This window comes from Hermetia illucens, chromosome 5 (genome assembly GCF_905115235.1).
Source record: "Hermetia illucens chromosome 5, iHerIll2.2.curated.20191125, whole genome shotgun sequence".
NCBI classification, from domain to species: domain Eukaryota; kingdom Metazoa; phylum Arthropoda; class Insecta; order Diptera; family Stratiomyidae; genus Hermetia; species Hermetia illucens.
This window is the reverse complement of record NC_051853.1, coordinates 37,883,333-37,895,389: the sequence shown is the minus strand read 5'-3', so window position 1 is coordinate 37,895,389 and position 12,057 is coordinate 37,883,333. Positions and strand designations below refer to the sequence as shown.

General features: G+C 45.5%; 1 protein-coding gene across 1 annotated transcript; it reads right to left on the bottom strand.

Moving 5' to 3' along the window:
* Positions 1-6,381: 6,381 nt before the first annotated feature.
* Positions 6,382-11,319, bottom strand: LOC119657372 (fibroin heavy chain-like). The gene is made up of 2 exons (XM_038064256.1): positions 8,659-11,319; positions 6,382-8,586 (listed from the first exon to the last, which is right to left on the bottom strand). The coding sequence occupies exons 1-2, from the start codon at positions 11,297-11,299 to the stop codon at positions 6,539-6,541; spliced, it is 4,689 nt and encodes a 1,562-aa protein (XP_037920184.1). The 5' UTR covers positions 11,300-11,319; the 3' UTR covers positions 6,382-6,538.
* Between the last annotated feature and the right edge of the window lie 738 nt (positions 11,320-12,057).

Genomic DNA, 12,057 nt, shown 5'->3' with positions numbered 1-12,057 from the left:
TGGTGTTGAGATTGTGCTATTTCCAGATCTTAGACAAGGCAACGAAGATGGATGTGAACTTCAGTGCCAGCGTCGGGAAAAACGACGCATACTAGATATACAAATTGTTCAACAACTTTGATGCTCTGCCCGTTAATGCACATTGGGAGAGCACGATGACTCTTTTGTCAGAGCGCACATCAGGTTGAATTTTTGGGATTTCGTACGGTATGGGAGTTCGAGCGCAACACGCTAGTCTCGCCCGTTGCCATCAATAGAGCCTTTATTCCCTTCATGGATTCGCTTCCTGGATTTCGTAGTCAACCAGATGTTGTGACTCTCTTGGCGGGTTGTCGACGATCTGAATAGTAGCCGAGAAAGAGCACTTTTCATGGTGGTACAATGCTTATCGATATTCTCAGGAGGGTTTTTCATGTATCTGCCGCCAGATCAGCAAGACTGCCTCCCATTGCTGAGCGATTGCTGGATCATATAAACGACCAACGATGAACTTTGGGTTCGCAGCTCTTCAATTGTAAGAAGTGACTATCGCGACACGGAAACGAATGAAAGGGACTATCAGATTGTGATCCCTTTAGAGGCTGATGTCACTTACTCCTTTGTTACGCACATCCAGAAGGCAATCCCTAAATCTACTACTGATCGCAAAGTGATCAATCTAATTGCTCGTGCGATCGACCTTATCGCAAACTCCGTGCTTAAATAATGTGGCTCCAATGAGGAGGCAGTGGAAGGTGCGAATATTTGGCTGATGAGAGCGTGAATCCTCATTACATGTGCGAGCAACGTGTTTCCAGAGGTCGCCTTAAATTCAAATCACTTATCACGATCACAACCTTTAGGAAACCTCTTTTAAACTCCATGTAATAGCGCGTAGAAAGCATTTTCCCCATTATATCGGAAGTCCTCGTTGGTGCATAGAATTGTACAATTGTGAATCTCCTTAATCTACACCGGAATGTGGCAGTCAAAATTCTGCCAGAAATCGACTCCCAGGTCAAGAGAGGACGCCTTGTAATGACTGTCAGAAACAATTAGACACTAGACTTGCTATCATTTGGCTTCCCAGAGTGCAAGAGTACAAAGCAGCAAGAGTGAGGGGAGTTCTCTCTAGAGTACCATCATCTTAGTTCGTTTAGGTCAAGAATGACCACCTTACATCGTTGCAATTCTCGGTCAAGTTGGAAAAGGCAGGCATTCTGGGAACCCTTGACACGTTTATCGAAGAGGATGCGTACATTCCAGAAACCCATTATTTGCCATTTTGGATACCCTAAGGTCTTTGGCGTGAGGTCAGCTCCTATTCGAGGCGTTGTTGACCAGCAGCGAAGTTTCGAAATTTGTAGTTTGCTAGCTAATCAATTTCTATCCCTTTTACTTGCGTGCCTGACATGTAGGGAATTCTTTGAGTTTAATCTCAAATTCACAACTCATTGGGTAGATATGTTGTGCAATAAATTCCCATGAGCGGGGAAGTCTGTCAATGACACCTACTCGTTATCCCTGGCGGTAAAGGTCCCCGTACGATTTTCTTTCATGATTATTCCGCTTTCTTACCATCGCATTGACGGATCTCTGGCCCGTACGCCAACAAAGTTTTTGACATGCAGTGGCAGTGGCTGTCACTTCCCATGTAATACTCCATATAGCATCCCAGAAAGAAGATTGGGACGGAACACCCCCATTTTCATATTGGTGTTGAGACAGTTGCCCTTTTATCTTCTTCTTTATTTTAGTCTTTGTCCCAAGATGCATGGCTGCAAGTCATGTCGTTCGTATATTCAAGCTAGTTGAGGCATTATTAATTGTACACGTCACTTCCTACGGTAACGACGACAGGGAGAACGTTACCGATAGCAAGAAGGAAAAGTATCGGTCATAAAATACAACCGGTCATACCTCACTCTGATAGTGGTTGTTAGTTTCTCTGTAATACCTCTCCAGCGTACCTTCCTCCTTCCTCGGATTGCTTGCAGAGTAGGCGGGTTGGTAGCTAGATAGGTATCAGTGGTCCCTCAGACAAGATCAATAAGCGCTGCAAATAGGAAGCTTTTCAAATACATAGAGTATGCTGCTGGGCTAGGCTATCGCAAAGAATGGGCCCGAGGGTTTCTCCATCCTTTTCGACACTATACAAATTGAGGGGAATGCCAAGTCTAGCAGGATGAACGTCGTAATTCTGTCTATATTTGTTCACATGCCAAAAAGATCTTCCAATCGGGTATTGTTGTAGGAGGACGTGTTCTCCTTGACATATCATGGGTGGTGAGTCTACGCTATCTAGAGTTGAAAGTTGCTCTGGTTGGAAACCCCATAGCAAGATTTCTTTTCAAGCTCGGCTTGCCGGTAACCTAGATAGCCGGAGATACCTATAATTCCCGAGGTACATCGTCTAGAATGTTACTATCTCCAACATCCGGACTCATTTAGTCTGACAGCACTGTATGACATAGCATATTTATTATCTAGGTCTAGGGAAGTGTATTAACATAATAAGTGCATCCTGCGGGTAGAAATGCAGAGTCCCAGTAGCTCCCGCCCATTCGGTTCTTTGGATCTTATTTGGCTTGGTTCTGTTGTATATCTTGTTGAGTACCGGCCACAATAGAATAGAATCGTACTTTGGAATAGGACGAACCACGGCAATCCATTCTCGGCTGGTGCATTTCCTTATGAAGGTCCTTTTGTACGCTATAACGCCTTCTTAAATCTCAATTCTGTGTTTCGTCTAAATTTAAGCTAGAATCCGGTATTCCATTTTGATACTTTACATTGGAGGTAAGTGTCAATTTCCCACTCAGACTTTAGCATGCACTGTGAGACACCCATCCAATGCTATTTAGGTTAGAGCTTTCTTGATGGCTTTGCTACTCCCTTGGTTAAGTGCTCTCCTTGTTTCTTCCAGTGTATCGACCATTCAATCGTACTAATTACTTTGTGAAGAACGGTTCTTGTGAATTAGATATAGAGAAGGGCGGCCTCTATATGATCATCATTAGGTGTATTTTATGTTCAGAGAGCCCTTGAGGTCTGAAAGTCTTGTGCGCACGTTGCTAGAAATTCAATCTAAAATATAGTTCTCAAATATTTCTACAAGCCACGGCATAACCCTTTCTTGCTGTATAAAAAGCCACGACATTATGTCGCCTGGCTCCAAGCCCAGCTTATTGGCCAATTGGTCATAACAGATTCGACAGGCTCATACAACTGAGGCTGCATAACCTCCAAGCGGGACAATGACTCGCAGTAATCTTCGCTACCGGAGAGATCTGGACAAACAGATTTCATTCAGAATCCCTCCGACTTCCTATGAAATGACGGGCTCCTAGACTCCTTGAACTAAATCTCAGTGAGTTTCGCAGACTCCTTGATGTTTTCGATATTCTGATCCTAATTCAGTGAGAACTGCTCCTCGGCGATTCTAATGACCAACTTGTACCCCTTGAAACAGTCCTGGTAAAGCTGGCAGTATTTGTGCCTGCAGTCGATTTGAATTGCTTTTCCCAGAGACGTAAATGCTGCTTTAGTTCATCTGTCGTCCCACCGGAGTCTTCGGTCTGAATAACTTGATCAAACCTGTCCCAGCCAATCCTCCTGAGGTCTCTCAATGGGTAAGGAACCTTTAGAACAAGAGTTCAACTAAAAAGTATCCAACCGTGATCAGAGACGGTTCTCTGATCAGGCTTTCCACCCTGAAACTTTCATTATCGGTAAGTAGGGTGATATTGATGACCTCCTCCCAACGGTCACTATTCCGCGGGCTGGTGAAGTGGAATGTTGGTGTATTCCACCTGTTATAGATTGATGGGTTTGTTTTAATAACAAAGTCAAAGAGAGACTCATCTCTTTCGTTGATTCCAGAACTGCTCCAAAGCGTGTGTATGGCATTGGCATCGCAGCCTCTCAATAGATTGATATTTTCCATTGCGATGATAGATGTGAGATGTTTTAGTTCTTCTGTTGAAGGTGAGTCGTTCCCACGATTAGGTCACTGAAACTCAGGTCCACACAGAAGAGCGCGCAGGCTTTTTCTGGCGAGAAAACATGGTCTTGGCCAGCCTTAATCAGCATATAATGGAATAGATTAAATATATGCCTTGGAGATCATAAGTCGCCAGGAGCCGATGGAATTACAGCCGAATTGGTTAAATATGGAGGCGACCAGTTACACCAAGTGGTTCATCAACTTGTGCTCAAGGTATGGGACAGCGAATCAATGCCTGACGATTGGCAGCGAGGCATAATCTGTCTCATACATAAAAAGGGAGATATCACACAGTGCAGCAATTATAGAGGTATCACGTTGCTGAGTACCATCTATAAGATATTCTCCACTATCTTGCTAGGCCGGATAGCCCCATACACCCAGAACATCATTGGCCCATACCAAAGAGGCTTCACTCCAGGCAAATCAGCAACAGATCAGATTTTCTCTCTGCGGCAGGCGATGGAAAAACTGTTGGAATATGGACAACAGTTGCACCATCTGTTCATCGACTTTAAAGCCGCCTATGATAGCATAGCCAGGGTAAAACTGTACACGGCCATGAGGGAATTCGGTATCCCGACGAAATTAATAAGACTGACTAGGCTGACCCTGACCAATGTGCGAGGCCAGATAAAAGCAGCAGGATCACTCTCAAGACCATTCGACATCAACAACGGTCTACGACAAGGGGATGCGCTATCATGCGTCCTCTTTAACCTGGCCCTCGAGAAGGTGATCCGTGATGCTGAGGTGAATGCAAGAGGTACGATCCTCTTCAAGTCCACCCAACTACTGGCCTATGCTGACGATATCGACATCATGGGAAGAACCACCCGAGACGTTCAAACTGCCTTCATCCAGATCGAGCAGGCGGCGCGAGATCTTGGGCTGCACATCAATGAAGGCAAGACAAAATACATGGTGGCAACGTCAGCACCGAAGACGAATCAACCAACAACATCAAACCGCACTGGTCAAACACAAGCACGAACAAGAATAAGGATAGGGGAATACAACTTTGAGACCGTTGACAATTTCTCCTATCTAGGGTCGAAAATCACAACCGATAACAACTACGATGATGAAATCCGCGCACGGTTGTTGTCAGCCAACAGAGCCTACTTCAGCTTACAAAGACTGTTCCGCTCGAAACGTCTCACCATAGGGTCAAAGCTCTTACTGTACAAGACTATGATCTTGCCAGTCCTCATGTATTCCTCGGAAACTTGGGTTCTTAGCAAGAAAAATTGCGAACTCTTGGCCGCGTTCGAGAGAAGAATCCTCCGAAGAATTTTTGGCCCCCTACATGAGGATGGACGATTCCGTAGCCTACACAATGACGAAATCTATGAGCGATACCATGACCGTCCGGTTGTGGATAAAATCCGGCTCAATAGGTTACGGTGGGCGGGTCACTTAATCCGTATGGATGAAGATGATCCCACTCGGAAAGTCTATAAGGGCAATATCTATGGTAGGAAAAGAAGACGAGGCAGACCCTGCCTAAGATGGAGCGATGGCGTGGGCCAGGACGCCAGACAGCTTTTAGGGATATCGAATTGGTGGACCTCGGCGCAAAACCGGGATGTCTGGAGTTCCTCATTAAGGCAGGCCTAGACCGGATACCGGTTGTTGCGCCGTTGATGATGATGATGAATCCTTTGATGATTCGGCCCTTTCTGATCTAGGGTTTTTGCATCAATACAATATCGCCCGGTAAATTAGCTGACACGTACTTACGGTTGCAGTCAGACCGTCGGCCTTTATTCTTACCGAGAGTTCTTTGGCAGTGTGGGCTGCGTTCACGACTTTGTCGAATTCCACAGGGGGCAACACTTGGAACTTTGTGTTTGTTCCTGACTTCAAAACCTTCTTTGTAGTCCTTCGTTTCCTGTGTTACGAGGCAAGCTTTATTTATGCTGGATAGAAAAGATCGGCCGCTTACCTAGGGTTTCTCTTTCTTGATTACCATTTATTTGGGATGAAGAATGAGATGTTCTTCTATCCTAAAGAGCTTCTAATTACTTCTGCCGTTCAGTGGTGTTGGTGTGCAACCCAGGGTAGTCTTTCGTTTTTCTTTCAATCGTGATGCCGACAAGGACGTTATATTCGTCTGTAACCATCCGGTTCTTCAATCAAAACTTGCTTAAACTAATTGAGCAAATGGTAAACAATCAATTCGTAACCAACTTCTAAATCCCTTGCGAAGATTGGCTTTTTTCGTTCCTTGATAGTTTGACCGATATATATTGTCCCTTTATTTGCGAGAATTATCTGAGTATTTATTTCTAGCATATAAATATTTTCGCAGAAAAGGGTTCATGCTGTCATTGAGAATATTTTACTGTAGCGCTGCATCTATCCTTTTACATTTCTCGGGAAAATTTAGGAACTAATTTTCAGGAACTAACAAGCTTCTATTATTCTTAAGAAATCAAGATACAACAATAAGCGACAGTAACTTCTAAATTCCATAATTCATAAATACAAAAGAAAAAGTACTTCATATTAGAAAGAAAGATTAATAACTTACAAAACTAGATTTTTTTTTTACCAAGTGTAGGTGTAAGAATAAGTGGGGCTCTTCCATGAAGTTGAAAAACTTTTTTGAGACCAACTGGTTGGAGCAGTGATGGTACTCCATTTAGCAAAGCCGCTGCCTCCATCATTGCTCCACGATGAACCCGATGATCCTCCCCATTTTAGGCCACTGTCACCACTAGCTAGCAACTGCAGAGCTCCGCCAACACCTCCTGATGTGTAGGCACCAGATGCAGATCCCAATCCTGATGCGGATCCATAGCCATTGTAGTAACCGCCACGGTTCCATTTACCAGTTGCATACAAATTAGATCCCTGTCCAACAAATCCATTCTTACGCCATCTCCAGTAACTATCTAAATCAGTTCCATATCCTGAATAAACTCCACCGTTACGCCATTCCCCTTTATTGAAAAGGGATGACATGTGGGCATTAGTATTTAAATTAGCGGCACTGCCACTTGGAAGTATGGCGGGGCTTATTTGAGCCGATCCTGAGTATATAGCATTAATTGTTGTCGGGTATTTGGACTTCATTCCGTAACCATAGTAAATTCCTGAATTTGCTCCAGCGTTGCCAAGGGTCCACTTGTTAGCGCTATACATAGATTGTTTTGAAAGCGAACCAGCGTAGGGTTGGGAATATAGCCCGACTTGATTCCATTTGGTACTACCGAGCTTAGATCCCGATAGTCCGAAAATGGTAGCCCCGATCGAGGGTGAAGTACCTAATTTTGATGTGTAGAACGCTGATCCAGATCCTGACAAAGCTGGATTATATGATCCACTGCCTACTGTTTGCTTCGATGAGTAAATTCCAGCTAAGCCACTGCTAGCAAGTCCGCTTCCGGCTAATCCAGCACTGGTTAATCCACTCCCAGCCAATCCACTGGTAGCTAGTCCGCCTGCACCCAAACCAAATCCTGCTAGTCCACTTCCGGCCAAACCACTTCCTGCTCCGCTGCCACTCGATCCGGTTATGTAGCCAGAGTAAATTCCAAGAGGAGCTCCCGCAGCTCCATGGAAACCATTTTTACGCCACGCCCAATAGGACTCAAGGCCACTACCGTATCCTGAATACACACCGCTGCTACTCCATTTGGGATTATTATAAAGGTTTGATGAGAAACCGGCAGTACCTACGGTTCCCGTAGTGCTTGGGAATATAGCGGGGCTCAAATTAGCTGAGCCACCTTTTATTGTGGAGAACTTAGATCCGGAATATCCAGGTTTGAATGAGGCTAGAGTGGCAATGTATCCTTGTTTATAATTCGATGGGTAATATTGAGAGCCGCTGGCTTGACCATATCCGGTTAAATATCCGCCACCAGCATTCCATTTACTTTGGCTATACATTGGAATCCCAGGTGACATGGAATATGGGCGGGATGCAAATTTACTTACTGTGACATAAGCTCCACTTGGAATAACTGGTGAAATAGTGCCTGTATATTTGGATGAGAATCCGCCATCTAAAGAAAGGCCACCACTCGGTTTAATTCCAAAAACACTTGCTCCGACTGAAGGGGTTGTAGCAGTGCTATATTTAGACGATATGTAGTTTCCTGCATATCCAGGTCTTCGTGTTGCATCGTATCTGCTTAATGAACCCGTTAGAGTTCCTCCTGATTGAGCTAATAATGGACTCCATTTTGATGAGTATATAGCAAGGTTTCCAACACCACTTCCGATTCCACTCAATCCACTGCCGCTTAAGCCAGCATTTCCAGCCAATCCACTGCCTGCGATTCCACTACCAGTGAGTTCACCTCCGGCAAGTCCACTTCCGCCAAGTCCACCGACAGCAATTCCAGTGCCAATAGGTTTACTTATGCTTTGGGTAAAACCTCCCGATGAGCTTCCACTTCCAAATAATCCACTACCATATGATCCTCCGCTTCCATATAATCCACTGCCGATTAGACTAGAACCTGATAATCCGGTACTTGTTGGACGACCTATACCTTGCAAGTAATAGTCTCCACTTCCAGATGATCCAGTTCCAGCCAAGCTTCCACTTCCTGTTTGTCCGCTGCCAATTGAACTTCCACCTCCGAGTGAACTTCCGCTTCCATAAAGTCCTCCAACAGCGATTCCACTGCCTATTGGTCGACCTACACCATATCCGATTGAACTTCCGCTTCCATAAAGTCCTCCAACAGCAATTCCACTGCCTACAGGTCGACGTACACCATATCCGTAAAAGGTTCCACTTCCAGATTGGCCACTTCCGCCTAAGCTTCCACCCGCAAGTAGCCCACCAACGGCGACACCACTACCGAAAGGTTTACTTCCGGTTAGAGAAAGGATGCTACTTGATGATCCACTACCGGCAATGCCACTTCCAGAAAGTCCACCTACAGCAATTCCACCGCTCGCTGGGCGACCACTACCGCTCCCGCTTCCAATTTGTCCGCTGCCACTCAAACTTCCGCCTCCAAGAAGTCCTCCGACGGCAATGCCACTGCCTGCAGGTCGACTTACACCTTGTGAGTAGGAGCCCCCAATTCCGGATAACCCACTAGCACTTCCGCTTCCTGAAAGTCCACCAACAGCGATTCCACTGCCTAGAGGTATGCTTGGCCTTTGGACATAAATTCCACTTCCTTTAGATCCACTACCAGTCAAATACGAGGATCCAGTTAATCCTGCACCTCCAATAGCACCGAACCCACTACCTGCTAATCCACTTCCTGCTATACCGCTTCCACTGGAACTGCTGTATTTGTTGCTGTAGATTGTACTATATCCACTGTAAGAGCCTGAGGGAACAGCATCGGCCCCGTGGAAACCATTTTTACGCCATCTCCAGTATGACTCGAGCCCATCTCCATATCCGGAATATACTCCACCGGTGTTCCATTTTGCGCCGTTGTAAAGGTTGGAAGAGAATCCAGCGCTACCAATAACCCCTGATGTGCTAGGGAAAGAGGCAGAGCTAAATTGAGTGGATCCACTTTGAGTTGCCGAGAACTTTGATCCAGCATAACTTGGTCTGATAGATGTCAGAGTGGCAGCATATCCAGGTCGATAGCTTTGAGCATATCCTGCATAATATCCAGTTTTACGTCCACTGTTATCTGCTGTCCACTTACTTTGACTGTACATGGGGAATATGCCAGAAGTGCTAGAAGGTCGACTCTGGTATTTTCCTACTATGTATGTTCCATATCCTTCGGTACCTACGGCTGGTACAGTTGCACCACTCAATTTTGTACCATATACGTTGAAAAAGCTGGATCCAGCTACTGGTGTACTTGCTGCATTCCATTTGGAATAAACGTATGATCCGGATCCTGATCCAGGTCCGACTGGAGCGGCTGATACAACTCCGACTCCTGGTACAGTACTGAGTCCAGCGCCTGTTCCAAATCCGGACGCAGCTCCTAGAGCGGCTCCACTTCCAAATCCTGCTCCGCTTCCAAATCCACCACCCACTCCTCCTCCGTATTTGGTTCCACTTTGGAATCCAGCTCCACTTCCAAGTCCAGCTCCTCCTCCAAATCCAGATCCTCCGCCGAATCCACCTCCGCTTCCAAATCCAGATCCACTTCCAAATCCTGATCCACTTCCAAGCCCGCCCGCACTTCCAAATGCTGATCCTCCTCCAAAGCCAGATCCACTTCCAAATCCAATTCCACCTCCAAAACCAGCTCCACTTCCTTTTCCAAATCCAGCTCCACTACTGGAACCAATACCGGAGCCTAAAGTAATTCCTGCTCCCAAGCCTGAGCCAGATGAAGAACCAGAAATGAAACCACTGTAAGCGCCTGCCGGAGATCCTTCAGCACCGTGGAATCCATTGTTCCGCCATTTCCAGTAGTAGTCGAGTCCACCTCCATAGCCTGAATACACTCCTCGGTTACTCCATTTGCTATCACTATAAAGGCTGGATATGCTTGGGATGATAGGTTGACTAAGCTGAGCTGATCCGGAAATTGGTTGGCCTCCACCATAAATAGAAGCACTACTAGCATACATTGGTTTCACTCCACCTGGAGCGAATATGGAGCCAGTGTTCCAACTGGAGCCACGTCCGTAGAGACCGTATGAGCCACTAGTTCCGTACTTACCGCTTCCAAGGCCAAACACGTTTCCGGCGATTGTGCTGTACCCTTTTCCAGCTCCAAGTCTGAAACCTCCAACTGTGCTGTACCCTTTTGCGGCTCCAAGACCGAAACTTCCAACTGTGCTGTATCCTTTTCCAGCGCCGATACCGAAGCCTGCGGTTCCCAGTCCGCTTGCGGATCCTCCTGCGCCTAATCCCGAACTAGCTAAGCCACCAGCACCGGCACCGGCTCCAAAACCACTTCCTGCTGAGCCACTACCAGATTGTAGGTAGCCTCCGGAGTAAGGCGAAACATTATGTTTTGCTCCAACGAATCCACCCTTTCGCCAGTTCCAATAAAAATCTAGGCCTCCAGATCCATATCCACTGTAGAGACCATTCGATCCACTCCACTTGCCACCACTGTAAAGGGTTGAATCAAATCCACTTGCAGCATTGTTCCAGCTTGACCCACGTCCGTATCCCATGTAGGATGCCGCACCATTCTGGAACAACCCACTTCCGCTTCCTGCGACAGCGGCATTTCCAGCAATTCCACTACTGGTGTAGAAGGTCTGAACCGGGGAAGAATATGATGCACTCCATTTGCTTCCGCTCCAACTGATCGGATTGACGGTATATGTCGCCTGGTAATAGCCTCTACCATTCGCGGCAACAGCGGCCACTAGGAGTGCCAAAAAACACAAAAGCACTATCCTCATGTCGACAGTTAATATTTCCAAGTCGAACTGATAGCGAACGAAATGGTTAATTGACTATTTATACCAGATGATCTTGAGTCCAAGCAGGAACTTTTGTGCGAATATCTCAAAATGGCCAAAGTATAAAATATCTAACAAGATTCATGGGGTCCGCTGGGTTCCGCTTTAGTGAAAGACGATCAAGAACAACATTTTGGCGTCAACGTTATAATGTGTCACTGTAAAAACCCACCCTGAATGCGAATCAAGTTCCGTAGCTTCTCTATTATATTCGTCCATATTTTTTATTGCAATTTTCGATTTTAGTTTCGCGGATAATGCTTTTGTCTATTCGTAGTTGACGGTGTTGCCGAAATAACCGGAATTGCTACCAAAATTAATTTGCAAGGAGCTCGCATAAAACTTGTATCTGATTCAGCGCATCTGAAAACGTCATGGTGAAGTGGCTTTTTAAAAGAGAAGAATATTGGACCTTATTCTTTTGGGAACGAGCAGCCTTTGATGAAATTACCATTCTTCTTAACGGACTTTAAACGTCTTCTTCAATCCCAATATAAAAAGCTTTCTATCTTTTTTTTGCAGAGATCTATTTTTATATCAGTGGTTTTATTCAAAAAACATCTTTTAGAACCCAGCGCTTCTTACATTACAGGGTTCAATAATTAAATAAAAAAGGAATTTAACTCCTGAATGCGCATTAGTAATTCCGCCAAGCTCCAATTTCTGGGGTGGCATTTTTTTGTTTTTCAGCCCCAGGT

Bases quoted from the DNA above. Each gene is read 5' to 3' on its own strand.
- LOC119657372 (XM_038064256.1), bottom strand. From the start codon at position 11,299: ATGAGGATAGTGCTTTTGTGTTTTTTGGCACTCCTAGTGGCCGCTGTT. The intron at 8,587-8,658 runs TCGGATATGGTG...GCGGAAGTTCAC, and splicing joins TTATGGAAGCGGAAGTTCAA to TCGGAGGTGGAAGTTCAATT.